This window comes from Schistocerca gregaria, chromosome 2, assembly GCF_023897955.1.
Source record: "Schistocerca gregaria isolate iqSchGreg1 chromosome 2, iqSchGreg1.2, whole genome shotgun sequence".
Classification (NCBI taxonomy): Eukaryota; Metazoa; Arthropoda; class Insecta; order Orthoptera; family Acrididae; genus Schistocerca; species Schistocerca gregaria.
The window spans coordinates 821946884-821969146 of NC_064921.1; the positions used below are offsets into that span (position 1 = coordinate 821946884).

Below are 22263 nucleotides of genomic sequence, written 5' to 3' on the forward strand. Positions count from 1 at the left end.
TCTTTTAAGTGTTTAAGCGTGAAATTTATATGGGAGAAACTTCTGCTAATACTGGATTCGTATGGACCCCACGAAGACATTAGTGTTCTTCGTGACAAGCATGCACAAAATAACCTACCAGGAAACAAAATCGCAATTCACGTAATTCCAGCAAACACAACCTTCATTTATCAACCGTCCGATGTTCGTTGCTTCAGAGTGTACAAGTATATGACGCATGAAATGTGTAATGGTGCTCTAGATCCTTCGGAAGATATTAGTCAGCAACAACGGATAAATCTTAAGCTGCAGCACTTCACATACAGTCAGTTTGGTTCTCCACATTTGCATAATTCTCACCGTCACCGGTAGATAATGGCTTAAAAACTTCGACAAAGTTCTGTTTCAGACACAGTGTTTCATCCGGCAATCTTCAGGGGGGATGTACAAATGTAAGCTTTATCAAATGTGCTTGGTGAACAAAAGTAATTTTCTTCATACACTTCTTAAACAACCAGTACCGTGAAGCCTTAATTCCTTAATGGATCACGCTCTTTATTATTACGGCTATTACTTTTATTATTGTAACCCTTTTTATTATTATTATTACTTCTCCACATGTGCTGCAACTGTTCCTTCCTTTTTGTTCTGGTTGTATATTCTGTGAAATTGCAAATGTACTCTGTAGGTTTACTACATGCTTTCAATGAAACAAAGCGAAAACAGACTGCCAAGTGCACAGTTCTATAAACATGACGTAGTCCCATATAACACTTTCACTCGTAATATAATAAAGAAAAATTGCAGTCATTGGGTTTTAAACCCAGTATGCTTAGTTCAACGATCTATTGCTCTACCAACTTCCCCACGGAAACTATACCTGATAGTTACTGATCGGAATGCTTTTTGTGTGCTCCATAATTCTCCTGTTGCTTTTAATTAACGTTTACGTCGTTCTACTAGACGACAGCACATAGTACAAACTAAATTGGAGCTTTGGTTGACACACTATCGATATACAACGATTGGTACAGGTTTGAGTGTCGGACAGCTGGAGGTTTGGCGTTAGCTGCACTCAGGCACATGTAAAGCGTTGTTTGTGAGACACTGGCTGACACTAAAGGCAAAGGAGCTGCTCACCTCTACGCTGCATCTCACTCGGGAAGAAGACCATCTCCGGCGCTACGTCACAGCGCAGCACCTGGTAGCCCTCACTCTGCAGCAGCTGGCGGAAGTCGCTCTCTGGGTCCTCACTGTGCTGGTACGGAGATACGAACTGCTCCACGTCCTGAGAGGAACGGCAGAATCCGTGAACATCGACGCTCCACTACAACGCTTGCAAACGATTTGTCTTCAGGAAAGAATACATCACATACTACTCCCAACCCCATGCCTCATGGCACATATCCCCGTAACAGTCCTAGATGCAACAACTGTCCCATACGTCCTTCTATAACACCCCCCAACTTCCCAGGATTTGCGAAATTACAAGTTAACAATGACCGTGAATTACAAATTTTGCCCCGTGTCGGGATAAGGCATCCGAATCAGAAGTAAATAATGATTATTCCGCGGGAAACAGGAGACGTTATAACTAGATCGTTACTGAATGAGTAATTTCATAATAATAGAAATAATGGTAATAAATTGGAAATAAATTTGACAGTGGAAATTTTGCCGAAAGAAATGATTAAGTTGTAAAAGCAATTATAAAATCGGTCGCCAGCTCAACTGATGAGCGACAGTACTGTTAAGTACGTGAATAATTGTGCCAAAGATAAAGGTTACCTGTTTGTAGCGCTGCAAGTGGAACGTGAACCTTTACATGAGTGTTGTGTCAGGCTCAGTAGTCATATAAAATAATGTCGTAACAGACTAACTACACTTAAACGTTAGTGGCTAACTTTCAATAAGTAGTTTGATTGTTATTTTGTTCATAACTTGTCAGCCAAGTGCAAAGCTGACAACACAGGTAATTATTTATCTAGATTTTGAATAATGGACTGTCATTCTGTCTTTAAAATTACGTACTTTGCACAGTTTAATCTACTGATAATGAAATATATTGCCAATAATTGATTAACTATGTTTTGAATGATAATAATTCATTAATTGGGCGATTGTCGGGTGGAGTAAGCTTTATAATTTCATGAATTATCCTTGAACTAACTTCAGCTGAAAAAATGGTTCAAATGGCTCTGAGCACTATGGGTCCTAACATCTGAGGTCATCAGTCCCGTAGAACTTACGAACTACTTAAACCTAACTAACCTAAGGACATCACACACACCCGTGCCCAAGGCTGGATTCGAACCTGCGAACGTAGCAGTCGCGCGGTTCCAGACTGAAACGCCTAGAACCGCTGGGTCACACCGGCTGGCCACTTCAGCTGAATATGCATGGAAATAGATCCTAATAATCAATTTAATACTTCAGTCTATTATTAAGTTACTACGGTAGGAATAAGGTTATTAAGTGCAACAGTTATCTATAATAACCAATCGTTCATAACAGTCTGAAATTTACTCTTCACCGTCTATGCTAATAATTTGATAATTAACATATTTTCTCTTGATTGTGGCGTGACACACTCGGTTAAATATTGGTGTTATTGTCGGGTGGAATGCAACACTTCATTATACAATGCTTGTCATTAATTGTTCAACTCCAGAGAAAACCACAGTCACTGGCAAGCCTTCTACAATTTTATCCTACGAAAATTACGTAGACCTTATTTCCGTCGTGGTCGGTGGATCGACGGAATTCCACGGAGGCGACACAATGTGTCAGTGGGCTTTTACTGTTGCGACTTGGGCCCATAGTGCGCTTCACATTTAAGGCCTCGTTTCTTCAGCACTATGCCCATTAATCCATAATAACTTACCCGGCCATGCTTCCAGATATGCCGACCATTACTTTCCCGTCGTACTTATATCCACACACTAGCCGTTAGATGTAAGATAGCTAGGAATAGCAGCATTCGATTGTACATCTTACTCCGAGCACGGCGTCACTGCTACTACTGCTCGCTGGCGTGCTCCCACACCCAGCGGCACGACAAAACAATCTCTCTGATTTCAACGTTAAATAAATATGCCCTGACTTGCCAGTGTTAAATATTACATAATTTAAACATAGTATTTACAATACATATTTACACTAGGCAATACATCGTAAACAAACCGTTCCATGTGTTACGTAAGCGAAAAAATTCATAGCAAGGACTGCGTTGTAGCGTCACACTTCCACCATCACCTACTCCAGTCCATCAAAGGCAGGACCACCTGTGAAACAAGTCAAGTGATCCAAAAGCTAAGCTGCAATTACTGTGTTGCATTTATGTGCGCGTGACTGCTAACAAGCTGTCTGTCTGAATGAATGGCCACTGACAAACTGTGGCCAAGAAACAGCTGGACCACCACATTGCTGAGCATGCTGCCAGCACAACTTTCTTCATGTCAATGGTTGCTTCACAGCCTGCACCACCTCGATCCTTCCCACCAGCAACAGCTTTTCTGGACTGCTCAGGTGGGAACTCTCCCTGCAGTATGTTCTACGTTCCTGTAACCCTCCTGTCCTCAACTGTCGTTAGTCTTTGTCCTACTCTCTAGCCCCTTGCATGCACACATTCCAGCACTACACAGACCTCTATTCACCAATGTACCCACAGCCTTTCTATTAGACTCCTTTTCCGTTAACCCCCCACCCCACCCTCCGTCTAACCTCCGGCCTGCACCTAGCTGCCCTACTCGCTCTCCATGGTCTCTGTAAGCTCCCACAGGTAGCACTTCAGCGTTCCCCAGTCGACACTGCTATCCCTTCCCCTGCCCCACCACCGAGTTCTGTCTCCACATCATGCGCAGCGGATCCCAGTGTTGCCCCAGCAGCCAGACAGGGCTGTGGTCTCTAAGTGGTGTAAAAATTGTAAGGTTCCAAGTCGATGCAGTCAAAAGATACAGCTATGTATGTCACATATTTCCATATTCGCAAAACTCATTCATCAAGACCTATAGGATACTTCCGTTGACCTAGAATCATGAAATTTGGTTAGAAACAAGGATTCACAGTACAATTGTAAAGCAAAAAATTCGAAAATGCTTAATTTGTAAAACTATAACACGAAAAATTATTTTTGGTTATTTTTCATCCGTCTGTTTGTGTGTCCATCCCTTAAGAAAAACTTTCTCTGTTACAAGTTGGCGTATCATATTCAAGGTATATGGCCCCTTCGCAATGTAAAAATTTAAGCTTCTAAGTCAATACTATCAAAAGAATTGGCCGATTATCACATATTTTGATACTCGAAACTTCACTCACCAAAACCTATAGGGTACTTCCCATTGACTTTGAACCAAGATATTTGGCAAGAATCAAGGTTTCACATTAGAAGTAAAGCAGAAATTCCGAAATTATTAATCTTTAATTATGTAACACGAAGAAAAATATTTGTTTTGTCATATGTTATCGACTTCAGATTTGAAGGTTAAACATTATCGAAAGTCTTGGAATCCCTGCGGCCGATATTTTGCCAATATCAATGTAGATAACAGGAACAACTAGTCAGCACCATTATCGATTCCCATAATAGAGGGAAATGACACCATGATTCCGTATGAGTGCGAGGGGTTGGAGATTACTTCCGAGCACGTTTCAATGCATATAAGATATGATCAAAACGTTCGTGTCCGCGGAGTTTGGTGGCCAGCGTCAGTGTTTAAATTCAGAAGAGTGTTCCTGGAGGCACTGTGTAGCAATTCTGGACGTGTGGGGTGTGGAACTGTCCTGCTGGAGTTGCCGAAGTCCGTCGGAAGGCACAATGGACATGAATGGATGCAAGTGATCAGACAGGATGCTTACGTACGTGTCACCTGCCAGAGCCGTATCTAGGCGTATCAGGGGTCCCGTATCATTCCAGCTGCAGGCTCCCCAAACCATTGCAGAGCCTCCACCGGTTTGAACAGTCCCCAGCTAAAATGCAGGGTTCATGGATTCATGAGGAAATGTCCATAGCCATACACGTCCATCCGCTTGACACAATTTGAAACGAGAATCGTCCGACCATGCAATATGTTACCAGTAATGAAGACTGCAATTTCGTTGTTATCGGGCCAAGGCAAGGCGTAATGCGTTGTGTTGTGCAGTCATCAACGGTACACGAGAAAGCCTTCTGCTCTTAAAGCACATATCGATGAAGTTTCGTTAAATGGTTCGTATACTGACACTTGCTGATGGCCCATCATTGAAATCTGCAGAAATTTGTGGAAGCCTGTCATGCTGAACGATTATCTGCAGTCGTCATTAATCCCGTTCTTGCAGGATCTTTTTCTTGCCGCGGCGATGTCGGAGATTTAATGTTTTACTGGATTCCTGATGTTCGCGGTACACACGTGTAATGGCCAAACGGGAAAATCCCCACTTTATCGCTACCGCGAAGATGCTGCGTCCCATCGATCCTGAGTTTACTATAACGCCACGGTCAAACTCACTTAAATCTTTGTAACGTGCCATTGTAGTAGCAGTAACCGATCTACCAACTGCACCAGACACTCTTTTGTCTTACGTAGGTGTTCCCAGCCGCTGCGCCGTATTTTGCCTGTTTACATCTCTCTGTATTTGAATGCTCATGCCTCTCCCAGTTTCTTTGGCTCTTCAGTGCAGCTTAAAGATATTCCACATGTGGTTCAATATGCATGGGTGTCAGATTTTCTATAGACAATGAGAGTAGGACGTTTTGGTATATTATGTCTCAGTTCTAGCTCACTAGCTGATTCGTTCCTCGTGAGCTAGCTGACTAGAACTTAAACAAAACTTAACAAAATAACTACTTTTCAGGTCTAAACAACTTAATTTCTTTTAAAATACTTAGAAAAGTTATTAAACCTGAAAAAAGTTTCGTATCACGTTCACCAATTTACAAATTATTATTTTTTTCATACAAAATGTGAATGCAAGAAAATAAAATTTAATATTTCTTTACAAAAAGTGAACATAAGAAAATGAAACGTAATGAATTATGGTCAATATAAGAAATCTAACCTTTGCTTAAAATTTTCCTAATTCTTTCTTCTTGAGCAGCCATACGATTTTTATGAACTGTCGATTGTACTGTACAGGCACCACACTGCTTTAGCTGTTTGATATTGTCCATTTAAAGATCATGAAATTTAATAGGACAAAATTAACTTCATTCCTAAAAAGTGCAAAACGTTCGCTAGCGAGTACCTTCCACTGTGTTAGTCCTATAAACCGAGCTTCAGGGCTCAGACCTCCCCTACGTCGGTGCATCTTGCTTCTGAGATAACAGAGGGCACCATTATTTCGGGATGAAACACACCAGCCGCCCTTTAGGATGGGTCTTAAACTTGCCCTTTACATGGTGATAGATCGTACAAAAGCGAGAATAGAAAAAGTTTTGTCAAATAGCTAGTTCTTCTCTAACCACTGAAACTTTGATGATGTCATGAGATGATGGAGAAAATCCTTCAGTCTTCATGCTTGGTTTAGAGCTTTGACACAGTAAATGTCTTCTAAAATGGTATATATATTAGGTATTCGAGTGACAAAGTATATTCTACAAGCACTACTTCCATCACTTCATTTGGGATGTAAATAAGTTATTTTCTTCACATTTTCGTGTTTTATTTGAAGTGAAGAAATGTGAATAACATGTAAATGAGAGTATGAATAATGAACACAACGTTAAAAACAATTAATTTATCTTTAAAGTAAAACATGTTCCGCAATTATAGTCAATGGATCGTCCAACAGCGCCATCTCTGAAAGAAGTTTTGAACTGCCTTAGATTGGCGCGAGAGAATGTTTCACGTAAGTCATACTACAAATAGAGCAAAAGAATGCTTATGGAAGTTCCCTCAGTGCGCAACCTTTCTTTCACTGACGCATACTGTTGCTCTAGGTCAGTATTAACTTTAGATGCCACCTGCCACCGGATAAAATACGAGTTGCAAACTACTAGTTCAGCTGAAGCTGACTTGTCCTGTAGCCAGCGAATTCCATCGATCTCACACAAATCCTAATTGATATTGAAAATTCAAAATGCTAATATAATCTACATAAAAAGAGCTATACACAAGAAATACAATGAGTAATCATTTTCTAATTAACATACTAAACTTTTCAGTTTTGTTTTCTTTACCTTCCTGAAAATATTTTAAAATGAAATGAAGACAAGATGTTAAAATTTCTTTAACTTTTGCTAATTTTTTATTCATTTATATAGTTAAAAACTTTTAGTAAACATTCTGTTCCAAGCATTGTAAGTTAAATTTTTCTTACTATACATTCCTGCAAACGTTGAAGTATCTGAAGTAATTTGTTCACTAAATGTTCCACACAAAGATTCCTAGTCCTTTCCTGTGATCTTACAATATTATTTATACATGTCATGTTAATCACATAGATAAGATAGTTCGTTATGAAATTACATGGAATTATGTCAGCATCTGATATGAGTAGTGTAACTCATTTAAAATCGAGAAATGGATTGTATGCTTTGAGAATAATATTTGGTGGGTTAATATTCCAGATTTCCTGTGGGAAAATTTCATTTGTTCTATGTAATGTGGTCGAATAACGAAGAGTGAAGTAACAGATTATTTTTACGATTTGTCTGAAATGTCATAAATTCGAAATATGGCATATCAAATTCTGCAGAGTTATGTAATAACTAGTTCGAAGTTTTTCTTACTACTCAATCCTGCTACTTCTACAGTTGTAATTCATAAAAAGATATCTTAACCTTCAATTTTTTCAGAATATTTTCTCGTTGTTCTAACTTGTAAGGTGATTCATATTTTATAGTTAGTACACGAATTGCAATCAGTTCTATTACAACTTTTATTTCCTTAGGAAGTCTATCTATAATTTCATTCCAGCAACATTATAAACAGGCCATCGAAGAATTGCCTCTCCAGAACAAGAAGCCCTAGTAAAAATTGCGTTATCGCACGTAATTTCTTTATAAACTTTAAAAAATCCCCCAAGAATTGATACTAGATAAGGTACTTTATTTTTCTTACTTTTTATTTTTCTGTTATCTAGAATATGTCCTTCTAAGCTTATTTTATCAGTAACAGATGAAGACAAATATAACAAAACTGTTGATGAAATCAAAGAATGTACTACTTTTGAATACATTATGGGAAAGGCAGTGATCAATGTCTTACAAATATTTACTATTAAAACAGTTTTGATCACGATTTATTTATCAAGGTGACCGGTTTCCACCACTACTGTGGTCGTCTTCAGACCTACAGATTGTATACAAAGTTTTAATTAGAGGGCTACAAACATTAAAGAACATACATAAAGTTATAAAGCTATAAAAACATTAATTACCATTGAGTAGGAATCTCTTTCTGTTGGAGAATCAATACTGGAGAAACCAGTTTTTCTTCTGTATTGTTATTTTAATCACCTTATAGAAAGGTGGGCTGTCACCAGCACATTACGCCGCTCTTCAGCCACGAGTGGTACAAGAAATATGACATATAGGTGGTACAGGTGATACAATAAAAATGGCGGGCAAAGACTGTAGACACGAAAAACAATAACCACGAAATTGTTCACACTGGACGGGAAAAAACACTAAAACCCGTTGACACGGCGCACAACACACGGGCGACCGCAACGGCACATGTGAAGAGTGGTAGCTTGATGGCGAAAGAAGACTAAACACAAACAAAGGCACATACACAAGACACTGATGGCGATGATCTCCAGCTCGCAAATGTCAACTGAGAGTGTACGAGTCCGGGGACCTGCTAAGAGAGGAGAATGTGGAGTGGGAGAGGGAGAAGGGAGAGCAGAGATCCCACAGTCAGGGAAGAGGTGGGGGGGCCGAAGGGAGGAAGGGGGAGGGGAAGCCTGGGGAAAGAGGGGTGGAAGAATGGGGGATGGGGGGGGGGGGGGAAAGGAGAGAGAACGGACGGAGAATTCCGAAAGGAAAAGACACGGGAAGTGGGAGGGGAGGATCAGAGTTAATAGGAGGGTTAGATGGAGGGTAGGAGGACGTTATCAGGGAGAGGGAGCTGGTGGAAGCCACCTTGGGAGAGGGTAAGGTGGAGAGATGGAGACCGGGTGGGACATGGGAATACAGGAGCTGCTGCAGGCGGAGGTGGGAGAGGATGGGGGAGACAATCGGGTGAGGAGGATCGAGTTTTTCGGAGGTGTACAGGATCCATATCGTAAGAAACCAGTGCACGTCTTACTGTATATAATGGAGGCTCCACCCACTTCAGACTGCAAGATGTCATTACTAACCAATGAGTTATAAGAAGAATTACAATTTAAAATTTCTTAGTTAAAAGAACATAGTCAAGAATGAAAAATAAATACGCAATAAACTTAGCTTATTAAACAGCTATTTTCAATTAAGAAGCGTTAAAATTTTTTTAACTATGTAGGTAAAATGAACTTCGGTTTGGCTGTACAAGGGTTGCCCTCTCAAGGCCTGTTAGTGAACCATTTGGAACCACTGGTTGCCATGGTGAAGTTGGACGCCTTTGCAAAGGAGAGGCAGCAGGCTTCTTTCCACTTCATCTACATCTACATCTACATCCGTACTCCGCAAGCCACCTGACGGTGTGTGGCGGAGGGTACCCTGAGTACCTCTATCGGTTCTCCCTTCTATTCCAGTCTCGTATTGTACGTGGAAAAAAGGATTGTCGGTATGCTTCTGTGTGGGCTCTAATCTCTCTGATTTTATCCTCATGGTCTCTTCGCGAGATATACGTACGAGGGAGCAATATACTGCTTGACTCTTCGGTGAAGGTATGTTCTCGAAACTTCAACAAAAGCCCGTACCGAGCTACTGAGCGTCTCTCCTGCAGAGTCTTCCACTGGAGTTTATCTATCATCTCCGTAACGCTTTCGCAATTACTAAATGATCCTGTAACGAAGCGCGCTGCTCTCCGTTGGATCTTCTCTATCTCTTCTATCAACCCTACCTGGTGCGGATCCCACACTGCTGAGCAGTATTCAAGCATTGGGCGAACAAGCGTACTGTAACCTACTTCCTTTGTTGTCGGATTGCATTTCCTTAGGATTCTTCCAATGAATCTCAGTCTGGCATCTGCTTTACCGACGATCAACTTTATATGATCATTCCATTTTAAATCACTCCTAATGCGTACTCCCAGATAATTTATGGAATTAACTGCTTCCAGTTGCTGACCTGCTATTTTGTAGCTAAATGATAAGGGACCTATCTTTCTATGTATTCGCATCACATTACACTTCGCTACATTGAGATTCAATTGCCATTCCGTGCACCATGCGTCAATTCGCTGCAGATCCTCCTGCATTTCAGTACAATTTTCCATTGTTGCAACTTCTCGATACACCACAGCATCATCTGCAAAAAGCCTCAGTGAACTTCCGATGTCATCCACCAGGTCATTTATGTATATTGTGAATAGCAACGGTCCTATGACACTCCCCTGCGGCACACCTGAAATCACTCTTACTTCGGAAGACTTCTCTCCATTGAGAATGACGTGCTGCGTTCTGTTATCTAGGAACTCCTCAATCCAATCACACAATTGGTCTGATAGTCCGTATGCTCTTACTTTGTTCATTAAACGACTATGGGGAACTGTGTCAAACGCCTTGCGGAAGTCAAGAAACACGGCATCTACCTGTGAACCCTTGTCTAAGGCCCTCTGAGTCTCGTGGACGAATAGCGCGAGCTGGGTTTCACACGATCGTCTTTTTCGAAACCCATGCTGATTCCTACAGAGTAGATTTCTAGTCTCCAGAAAAGACATTATACTCGAACATAATACGTGTTCCAAAATTCTACAACTGATCGACGTTAGAGATATAGGTCTATAGTTCTGCACATCTGTTCGACGTCCCTTCTTGAGAACGGGGATGACCTGTGCCCTTTTCCAATCCTTTGGAACGCTTCGCTCTTCTAGAGACCTACGGTACACCGCTGCAAGAAGGGGGGCAAGTTCCTTCGCGTACTCTGTGTAAAATCGAACTGGTATCCCATCAGGACCAGCGGCCTTTCCTCTTTTGAGCGATTTTAATTGTTTCTCTATCCCTCTGTCGTCTACTTCGATATCTACCATTTTGTCAACTGTGCGACAATCTAGAGAAGGAAGCACAGTGCAGTCTTCCTCTGTGAAACAGCTTTGGAAGAAGACATTTAGTAATTCGGCCTTTAGTCTGTCATCCTCTGTTTCAGTACCATTTTGGTCACAGAGTGTCTGGACATTTTGTTTTGATCCACCTACCGCTTTGACATAGGACCAAAATTTCTTAGGATTTTCTGCCAAGTCAGTACATAGAACGTTACTTTCGAATTCATTGAAAGCCTCTCGCATAGCCCTCCTCACACTACATTTCGCTTCGCGTAATTTTTGTTTGTCTGCAAGGCTTTGGCTATGTTTATGTTTGCTGTGAAGTTCCCTTTGCTTCCGCAGCAGTTTTCTAACTCGGTTGTTGTACCACGGTGGCTCTTTTCCATCTCTTACGATCTTGCTTGGCACATACTCATCTAACGCATATTGTACCGTGGTTTTGAACTTTGTCCACTGATCCTCAACACTATCTGCACTTGAGACAAAACTTTTGTGTTGAGCCGTCAGGTACTCTGTAATCTGCTTTTTGTCACTTTTGCTAAACAGAAAAATCTTCCTACCTTTTTTAATATTTCTATTTACGGCTGAAATCATCGACGCAGTAACCGCTTTATGATCGCTGATTCCCTGTTCTGCATTAACTGTTTCAAATAGTTCGGGTCTGTTTGTCACCAGAAGGTCTAATATATTATCGCCACGAGTCGGTTTTCTGTTTAACTGCTCAAGGTAGTTTTCAGATAAAGCACTTAAAAATATTTCACTGGATTCTTTGTCCCTGCCTGTTATGAATGTTTGAGTCTCCCAGTCTATATCCGGCAAATTAAAATCTCCACCCAGAACTATAACATGGTGGGGAAATCTACTCGAAATATTTTCCAAATTATTCTTCAGGTGCTGAGCCACAACAGCTGCTGAGCCCGGGGGCCTATAGAGACATCCAATTACCATGTCTGAGCCTGCTTTAACCGTGACCTTCACCCAAATCATTTCACAATTCGAATCTCCGTCAATTTCCTTCGATACTATTGCACTTCTTATCGCTATAAACACGCCTCCCCCTTCACTGTCCAGCCTATCTCTGCGGTATACATTTCAATCAGAGTTTAGGATTTCATTACTGTTTACGTCTGGTTTCAGCCAACTTTCTGTTCCTAGTACTATATGGGCGTTGTGACCGTTTATTAATGAGAGCAGTTCTGGGACCTTTCTATAGACGCTTCTGCAGTTTACTATTAGCACATTAATATTGTTATTCCTTGTTGCATTTTGCCTACTCCTGCCTTGCCGCGTCTCAGGAGGCGTCTTGTCGGGCCTAGGGAGGGAATTCTCTAACCTAAAAAAACCCCATGTGCACTCCACACGTACTCCGCTACCCTCGTAGCCGCTTCCGGCGTGTAGTGCACGCCTGACCTATTTAGGGGGACCCTAAATTTCTCCACCCGATAGCGGAGGTCGAGAAATTTGCACCCCAGCTCTCCGCAGAATCGTCTGAGCCTCTGGTTTAAGCCTTCCACTCGGCTCCAAACCAGAGGACCGCGATCGGTTCTCGGAACGATACTACAAATAGTTAGCTCTGATTCCACCCCGCGAGCGAGGCTTTCCACCTTCACCAACTCCGCCAACCGCCTGTACGAACTGAGGATGACCTCTGAACCCAGACGGCAAGAGTCATTGGTGCCAACATGAGCAACAATTTGCAGTCGGGTGCACCCAGTGCTCTCTATCGCCGCCGGTAGGGCCTCCTCCACATCTCGGATGAGACCCCCCGGCAAGCAGACAGAGTGAACACTGGCCTTCTTCCCCGACCTTTATATTTGTTGTAAAGTCGATTGTCGAACTAGTGGTTGCCATGGTGAGGACAGACGCCAGTGCAAAGATGTGGCAGCAGACTTCTCTCCAATGAAGTTGTTGTGAAAGTGGAGTGGCGAAGACTGTCACGTCAGACGATGTATTATTGAGCAGCAAAATGTCTTTATTGAAACGATTTTGAATGAGTAAGCTGCAATAATCTGTAGCTGACATGTATACTACATGCTGCACAAATACAATACGAAGTAGTTGTCTGTATATATGAAATATTGTCTATGAAGTTAGTATGTAAATTACATGTGACAATTTTTAAAAGCATTGCTATTCCTCAAGTCATATTCCAGTCTTATAAGCAAATAAAAATAATGAAAAAGGAAGAAAAATTATAAAATTATGAGCCATAGTGTCAAGAATAGAAGGATGTGAATTAGCAATACGCAGTCTAAAAGCATATAAGCAAAAATTCTAAAACAGATAGTCAGTCATAAAATAATGTTTGGTGAATAAAATTACAATGTAAAGATAAAATATTTCCAAAAGGCTTAATAATTTTTTTAAGAATTTATAAACAAAGGATGGTAGAGTAAACATTCTAAAGAAGATAATCGAAAATCTCAAATAAATATTTATCTTTGAACTGAAGTTCTTCGTTTAAAACAGGTAATGGATTACTTTTGTGAAGTGAAAAGATTTCAATTTCTTCTAAGGTATTTAGCTATGTACCTTTCGGCACAGTATGTAATATTTTCTAATTGTTACAAATGCAACTCTCAGAATGATTGTAACCATCAAGATGTTGAGCAAATATTGATTTGGTACGTGCAGTACCAGTAGTATCTTCTTTGAATTGTGTTAAAAAGTTACAGGCACTTTAGCCAATATACTGTTTCTCACAGTCATTACATGTTATTTTGTAAACGCCTGACTTTTGATATATATTTGAGTCTCCAATTGTGTGTTTCTGTTTCATTTGTTGGGGGTTATTAGTTTCCAATGCTATTGTCACGCTTGTGTTCTTAAGTAATTTATTTATTTTATCTGAAATAGGTTCTATGTATGTCATTTATGTAAATCTCTTCTTGGAATTTGTAACAGCATCACTTGTTCCTTGTAATTTTTGATATAACAGATCAACCTGAAGGGAATTATAATTGTTGGCAACCGCTATCTGTTTTAATGTGTCAATTTCCTTCTGGATTGCATCATGTTGGAGAGGAAATTTCAGTGTCCTATGTATCATAGTTATAAAAAATGCCATTTTGTATCTTGATGGATTGCATTACTTAGCATTTATTATTATGTCGGTTGACGTGGGTTTTCTATAAATAGAAATATTATGTTTTCCATTCTTATTTGTAATTGTGAGGTCCAGGAAATTAATACTATTGTTACTTTCGTACTCTACTGTAAATACAAGTTTGGGATGTAAATTATTTGAGCTGTTAGCGAAAGCAACAACCCGAAATAAGTACTGCAACCTACATCCTTCTGAATCTGCTTATTGTACTCATCTCTTGGTCTCCGTCGACGACTTTTACCCGCTTCATTACGAAAACGAACAACTCGGCATCGCACATTACTGATGTCGATACAATCATCACTGTACACAGTTTTTAGTCATCTACAGATTTCAATTAGAGGCACTCGATTACAGCATGTCGTTTGTTACGCACCTACTTAGTTAACGTTACACACCTCTATTTTACACGCAACATCTCAAAACCATGTCGACCGAGTAATGTGCAAGATCTTTAATGCCTCGAACTGTATAGAGAAAAGAATTAAAAATTCGGAGTAATTACTTTTTAGCACACCCTCGTATCTGACAAACAGTGACATACTAGACCCATCAGCGGTAAGAAGCTAGAAATTTTACTGTAGCAAAACAAGTTGACTACTCCTGAGCTAGGACATTTTTAGTATTATTAATCATCATTTGCCAAGTATTTCTGAGATTTAGCAGGTTGTCAACTAGACCTAAGTTTTACCTGCATGTACTGGGCCCAACGCGAGTCTCTCGCCATTTCTTCAAACGCTGTGTAATGAGTCATGCTAGCCATTACGCTGAAGACAGCCTCTCCGCCAGAAACCAACAGCTTGTGAATGTTCTGGACAGCACGTCTGTGAAAATATTAATTTATTAAGGGGCTTTGCCCCAGTTGAAGATACGCAACACTTTTTTCTAAGAATCGTATGAACGAATTACAACAAAGCTATTTTGTGGTGAAAATATGCAATAACAACACTGAAAACCCAAAAAATAAGTTTTTTTAACTTCATTAATTATGTTATGCAAAAGTGGTTAAATTAATGAGTTTCAACTTGCTGTTCCCTGCACCGAACACATTATGAGAACGAAAACATTGTAAATATGAGCACAAAAATGAAATTAAATGTAACGGTAACTTCAGTGTCGTTATAGGTCTTCAGTCTAATCATTCCTTGTTCTCTGTTGATATCTTGTGCTATTTGGAAGCTATCAGACTGCACACACCTTGGTGAAAATTCAGAATGGCACGTCATTAATCCCATAAAAAATTACTGACTACAACTTTTTTGCTCCTGTGGCTTCAAATGTTGCATCAAATTAGAGACAAAATTTTAAAATTGGTACCTTTTCAGGGACAAAGAACAGTTTTTCTGAAAATTTAAGACGTCTGACTAGTTCATCCTCCAACCGATCAATGAAAGAGTTTTTAAATTCATCATAAGAAAATACCATCGTTGTACATAGCCTGGTATTAAAGGCAGCGACATGTTCTTCTAATGGACTCTTAGGGACACGGAGGGAGGCTGCTGTTGAATGTTGCAGCTAATCCGCTACTGACGGCATTTTTTCCTGTCACTGCATCCCATTTTGATTTCTTAGAAATTCTCATTCTGACACGATGTCAGGGACACGTTTTCACGTCCAACTTTTCTTCTGCTGTATGTATCACACAACTCGAATAGATGAATAAATGCCGTTACCGTGGACCGAGGGGGAGGGGGGGGGGGGAGAGAGAGAAGTAACCACGGCGGGATATGCCGTTTCATTTTTACTGTGACCAGCAGCAGCTTCTCCCCTGTACCAATCGCTACTTTCCTTTCCATCTTTTTCCGTTGAGTTCAAAGCGTGAATGAGAATTTTTTTTCATGTCTCATGGAGATTAGAGGGGTTTACTTCCTCCAAAGTTGTTTTATAGCTTCTAGATCTATACTACTCTCCCCGTAGTCTCTCGTACAAAGACGCCTTGCAGAACAACCTGTAGCGAATCATGAACTTTCGTGATTTTTATACATATCGAGAAGGAACATATTCAGTAAACAGTACGCCTTTGCAACTTTTATTTTTCTTCCAGTTGACCTGTCGAACATGTACCATGTCCTCTCCTCATAAAACAAAAAGGTCGATTCTAACAGGAGACCAGAGGTGTGCTCCATCCCTCAAAATTTGTCTTCAACTAAAATGAAAAAAAGGAAACATTTTATAGTGAGCGAACGCTAAAAGGTTTCAAAAAGGGGCTGGATTGGCAATAAAATATTGTCACTTCTACCACGTAGCGGCAGTACGCAAGCTACTATGTGGAAAGTATAAGGTGGCAGTGTCTTTCCGGTGTGAGTAAGGGCAGCTCGGTGAAGGGCTAAGCAAAACACCAGCCGAGGAGACAAAGGAACGCACTATTTTTTGTAGAATACCATGTCTGGGTGCACTACCCGCAAAAAATTGCAGTCGTAAGAGATGTAAAATATTACTTCAGAGTGTTTTACATTTTCGGATTTAAGCAGAAAACCCAGGCACAAACAAATATAATAAAGAGGCTGGATATTGTATTACATGCAATGATTGCCGTAAGAAATATATAGGACACACCTGTAGATGATTTAAAATAAGATTTTAGGAACACCATATCTTAAATATCCCACGAGCTAAATTAACAGCGCACTTAGCGAAGAGGGATACAGAATCATAAGCCCTTCAGAAAATTTAAAAATATTCCATTAGAAAGCAAAAAGCCACATTCCGAACGTTTTAGAGAGTAGAAATTTTTAGATATAAAAACGAAAACGCTCAATTCACGTTGAATAACCAATTGGAATTAAAGCACCATATCATTCTGGGTAATTTTGATTGTTTGTATGATCTGGTTTTGGAAAGTAATAAAATTCTTTATTATTCTCGTGTGTAAAGATAGACCCAGCGATCCTAGTCATGAGTACAAGACGTCACACCGTCCAAATCGAGGCCCACAAGAAAGTCAGGCCGCAGCGCGTACGTCACGAAGCACCATAGGACTTAACATCTGAGGTCACCAGTCCCGTAGAACTTAGAACTACTTAAACCTAACTAACCTAAGGCCATCACACACATCCATACCAGAAGCAGGTTTCAAACTTGCGACCGTAGCGGTCGCGCGATTCCAGACTGAAGTGCAAAGGTGGGCCTTAACTCGCTCTCTCGCTCAGCTCAGCAGACAAAATGCGTTCCTAGACCTGTTAACTCGCAGCTGAGTGTGTACACGCTAACGAGAATTGCATCATCTCTGGAATTTGCTATTACGGATTCCTACTGATTAACAGGATTACAACAAAAATGTAATTTAAGACTAATACTCGATATAAATGTGTATAGCATTTAGTCTCGTCTGCTTAACAGTCCTCATTTCACACAAGAAAGAGTTCCTTATGCAATTTATAATCATTTTGGCATTATTTTAATTGTATTGTACCCCAGTACAGCTGTAATAAATTATAAGTAGGCCTAAGGACTTACTTTCATTGTAGGACTAATAACAGTAATAATCCATAACAGCGGATTCCTGTAAAAGATGCAATTCTCGTTTGTAAGTACACATTTAGTTACGACTTAACAGATCTAGAAACGTAGTTTTTGTCTGCTGAGTTGAGCGACCGAGCGAGCGCAGGCCTACATTCGTGACGTACACGCCGCGGCCTGCCTTTCTTGTGGGCCTCGGTCCACATGGATAGCTTCCGTTCCGACAGCCAGCTAGTCTCTCCTTGTCGGGCATGCATGGCGCTTTTGCTTTGTCCTACACTGAGCTGCCCTTCTATCACACTCGCAAGACACCGCCACCTGACACTTTCCACACAGTAATCAGCGTAGCGTCGCGACGAATCATGTTAGTAGTGACAATTTTTTAAGCTTTAAGCGGCGGCTCACTATGAAATAGTTTCTTTCGCCTTTTTAATGCAAACAAATTTTAAGAAATGGAGCAGGCCATATGACAATACGGGTATGCCTGCCATCTTTTTAAGTTGTGACTATATTTTAGACATTCCTTTATTAATTTTAATATCCACAAAACATGGTGACACTGTTCTTTGCTTTTTACCGCGTATGTTGCAAATGACGATGTGGCCATAGGCAGCGAAACTTACTGTGTTTTAATGACAAACAATTTAACTATCTGTTAACGGACTTTTTCCTAACGTCATGCCTTTCAAAAGCTGCGGTTGACCTGAAAATAAAATAGTTTATTTCTATTTGAAACAGTGATCTTTACCTCTTGACATCCCCACGTAGTTACATGGTGCTCTGTGAGATCGTTTTAATACATAATACACTCAAAAATGGCTCAAATTGCTGTAAGCACTATGGGACTTAACATCTGAGGTCATCAGTCCCCTAGACTTACAACTACTTAAACCTAACTAACCGAAGGACATCACACACATCAATGCCCGAGGCAGGATTCGAACCTGCGACCGTAGCAGCAGTGCGGTTCCAGACTGAAGCGCTTAGAACAGCTCGGCCACAGCGGCCGGCTAATACATTCTTCTGCCAGTCTGGCAACAAGCCTTACATACTTTAGTTTTATCAGTAACGTAAGATATAAAAATCGATAAATTAAAAATAGTATTGGAGAAAATGTATGACTGATTGCTGCGGCATTTCTTACTCTTGGAAGTACCACAATAGCAATAGTTGGAGTGTTCAAGTTTAATCCCTTTTGACCTACAATCGGAGAATGAAGACAGGAGACACAGTAGTTGATAAGGCGACAAAATGAGTACACACCTGTTGTCGGGTACCCAATGCAGCATCAGCAAACAGAACACCTTGCCGAAGGGCGCGTACTGCCACACGGCGGAGTTCTCCAGGTCGGGCTGAAGCACGTCCAGCTGCTCGTACGTGATGGTGCCTGGCAGCGCGTTGTGCTGCCTGCAGAACTCCACCATCTCTGTGCTGATGTCGCAGGCCACCAGCTTCGTACCCGGTGGCAGCCGCGGTGCTAAAACCTGCCAGTGCAGAAATATACTTTCTGATTTGCTCTTCTAAGCTATGCAGCATATAAAGTTAATCAGTGCTTCCGTTTCTTTGAAGAGGCAAAGCGATCCACAGGTATTGCATATCTTTGATACAACCGTGCTGTGCAATTTCCAGACGTCGAATATTGAGAAAAGAGGAGGGTGATGAAAGAGGCCACAGTTTTCGAATGGAGAACACGGTGCATATTACAGAGCGTCCAGTCCGTGTGTCGTGGCCTGGTACATGGCGGCGGCTCGCCGCGCTGTCCGCGGAACATAGCTCACCGGGCCAGCTAAAGACTGAGAATTGTATAGGGCGGTAGGGGAACGGCCTGAAAGGTTTGCAAGGATGTTGCAGGGTAGGTTGCACTGACAAATAATTATTAATCGTTTTCGATTTCGTTATTATTCTAGTTAGCTAGACAAGTAGTATAACGCGTGTATTCAAGCAGCGTACCAGAGAAGCTGTTGCCAAATATGTTCTTCCTTCGTTTCCTCAGACAGCACAAACGTAGCTTCTACTCACCTAGATAAAAATTTATAACTTCCGGAAAAGGCATATTTTAGCTGGTAATGAGAATTTGAAGAAGTGGTAACTCACGGACTAACAGGTGTCTGTGCATTACCGCACTTTTGCCCGTACAAATGCTTGAATTGCTAATTAAATCGGACTTGCTGCAACGTATGAATTTTGTTCTCAATAATTATTTCTCAGTACAACCTACCCTGCAACACCCCTACAAGCTTTTCAGACTGTTTATGACCATCCTGTAGAGCCTGCGTCAACTGGAAGGTAGTTCAGGCGGCGTATCATCAACCGGTATCTATTTGAAAACCCGCCGGTATCGTGGAAACTCCATGGGCTATGGCCGGCTCCTGTATAAGTAGGGTGTGATTTTCGGGTCCACGTCTTCAGCAAGCGTTCAACGCTTGTGTGAGGAACATCGGCTGCGTTTGAGCTTTATTGGAGATGGATTCGTTACCAGATTTGTGTGTCCTTGTGTCAGAACATTGCTCATAAACTGATGAAAACACGATATCCTCACAGCGCGAGTCCCATGTTTCGTTATACTGGAAGTTAAAAAAATCGTACCGTATGTTGAAAGGTGGCAGTATGGACTAAAACAAGAAGAAAAACTCCAGTATTCATGGGCTATAAAATGTATACCTTAAGTGCTATGAGCATTTGTTCATAAAGGCTCGTGTGAAACAAACTTCTAACACTGAACAAATGGTCACAGCTCCTAATATATACGTTTTAGAAGCCATGTTTACTGGATATTTTTGTCTTGGTTTGGACCACACTCTCGCCTCAAAAAAATAGAAACTCCGTCCGCACAGGCCCTGAAAGACCCAACGGTGCCGACTGGCCACCGTGTCATCGTCCGCCCACAGGCGTCACTGAATGTGGATATAGAAGGGCACTTGGTCAGCACACCGCTATCCCGGCCGTAAGTCAGTTTACGAGACCGGAGCCGTTACTTTCTATCAAGTAGGTCCTCACTTAGCCTAACAAGGGCTGAGTTCACCCTGCTTGTCAACAGCGCTCGGCAGACCGGATAGTCACCCATCCAAGTGCTAGCACAGCCCGACTTTGGTGATCTGACGGAGCCGGTGTTACCACGGCGGCAAGGCCGTTGGCATCGCCTCTCAAATTATGGGATAATTTTGTAAAATCTTGCATAAATAATCCCTGTTTAATCGTGAGCACCATGTTTTTTCTTGCTTTCGAAAAGGATATATCGATCTGTTACTTATTACGCAATGGAAAATTCAAGACAGAAAGTAACAGTACTACGAAAAAGGTAGTTAATACTCACTATATTATCTTATTTACTCAATCTGTGCAGCGGCGCGTTAAAGCTACCATTTACTCGTAATCTGGTATATCAAATTGTTGTTGAAGGAGAAGCTAATGAAATAGCTGCAATAGCGGCAGTGCACCACAGCCCACGGATAAGCAATTACACCGCGATTCTAACATGTTCGTAGGTTTTATTGTATAATATTGCATTGTCATAGGGATTATCCACACCACAAGACGCTGCATCAAGAATTCCATTTCGCCGATTTCCATAACCGGGTAGTGGATTGTAAATGGACATGTCAACAAATGCAATCGATCTCCACGTTATTTGCCGAGAAACAATTTTCTCGTGAGTCTCCATTCGCAAACTATGGTTGCGTTATCGGGATAATATGTGTTACTGGGGTGACGACAATCGTCACTGGTTACAGCAAGTTGACTATCAGCGTCCTTGATCGGTTAACATATGGTGTGGCGTCATAGGAAACAAACTCGTTAGTCCGCAACTTATCGACAGCACGTAGAAGGGGCACAAACACGAACTATGGGTACAACTGAAAGATATTGCCCAGGACGTTCGACAACTTATATGGTTTCAGCATGGTGGTTGCCCAGTGCATTACACAATTGAAGCACCGGAGCTATTAAGCCGTGTTTCACTAGTCAGTGGATAGGGAGAAGTGGCCCTGTTAATTGTTCTGCTAGGTAGCCGGACTTGATGTCACTGGACTTCTTCCTTTATGATATGTAAAAGATAAAGTGCAACAGCATGTGACAACAAGCCGTGAAGACACGGTCGACAGAATCGGAAACGGCGATGCTGCTATTCCCGCATCTATGCTTCTGTCCTGTGTACGGTCATTTGGAAAGTGGATCATTAAGTGTACTGGGGATGGCGATACTACGTTTGAACACTTACTCGAAATGGAAAAGGAGAGTAGAGCTCGTCGCCAGCCATGGCCACAGTGCCGCGTCAGTTACTCCTCTGTTTGATGTGTCGGAGGAATACGACGATGCGAATGGGGTTCTAATTAAAATTTACGAAATACTGGCCTGGCCTAACTTCACAGCATGGAGGTGCGATCCCAAATGTCATTCAAGGGCCACTGAGTATCATGTTATAAATGACGATGGGGTACCCACCTCTGTTCCTCTGATTACAGCGTCATCTGTGGCGAAAAGAAGAAAATGCTTCAGACAAAAGTATACAGATTTGGCCGTAAAATCATAATCTGCAATAAAAAAAACGGGGGTTCCCATTGAAGATTTCAAAGTTGCCAATACCAGCCAGGCGCGGGTTTGAGTGGCTGA

The 22263-nt window shown here is 41.3% G+C and overlaps 1 protein-coding gene across 1 annotated transcript; it reads right to left on the reverse strand.

The window, feature by feature from the left end:
- Positions 1–1096: 1096 nt before the first annotated feature.
- On the reverse strand, positions 1097–21910 carry LOC126335995 (juvenile hormone acid O-methyltransferase-like). The gene is made up of 4 exons (XM_049999472.1): positions 21872–21910; positions 18916–19136; positions 14885–15017; positions 1097–1267 (listed from the first exon to the last, which is right to left on the reverse strand). The coding sequence occupies exons 1-4, from the start codon at positions 21908–21910 to the stop codon at positions 1097–1099; spliced, it is 564 nt and encodes a 187-aa protein (XP_049855429.1).
- Between the last annotated feature and the right edge of the window lie 353 nt (positions 21911–22263).

Excerpts from the sequence above, each read along its gene's own strand:
- LOC126335995 (XM_049999472.1), bottom strand. The coding sequence starts at position 21,910 with ATGGCTGGCGACGAGCTCTACTCTCCTTTTCCATTTCGA. Across the intron at positions 19,137-21,871 it reads ACTCTCCTTTTCCATTTCGA|GTTTTAGCACCGCGGCTGCC; the intron begins GTAAGTGTTCAA and ends CTGCACTGGCAG. Across the intron at positions 15,018-18,915 it reads CATTGGGTACCCGACAACAG|ACGTGCTGTCCAGAACATTC; the intron begins GTGTGTACTCAT and ends ATATTTTCACAG.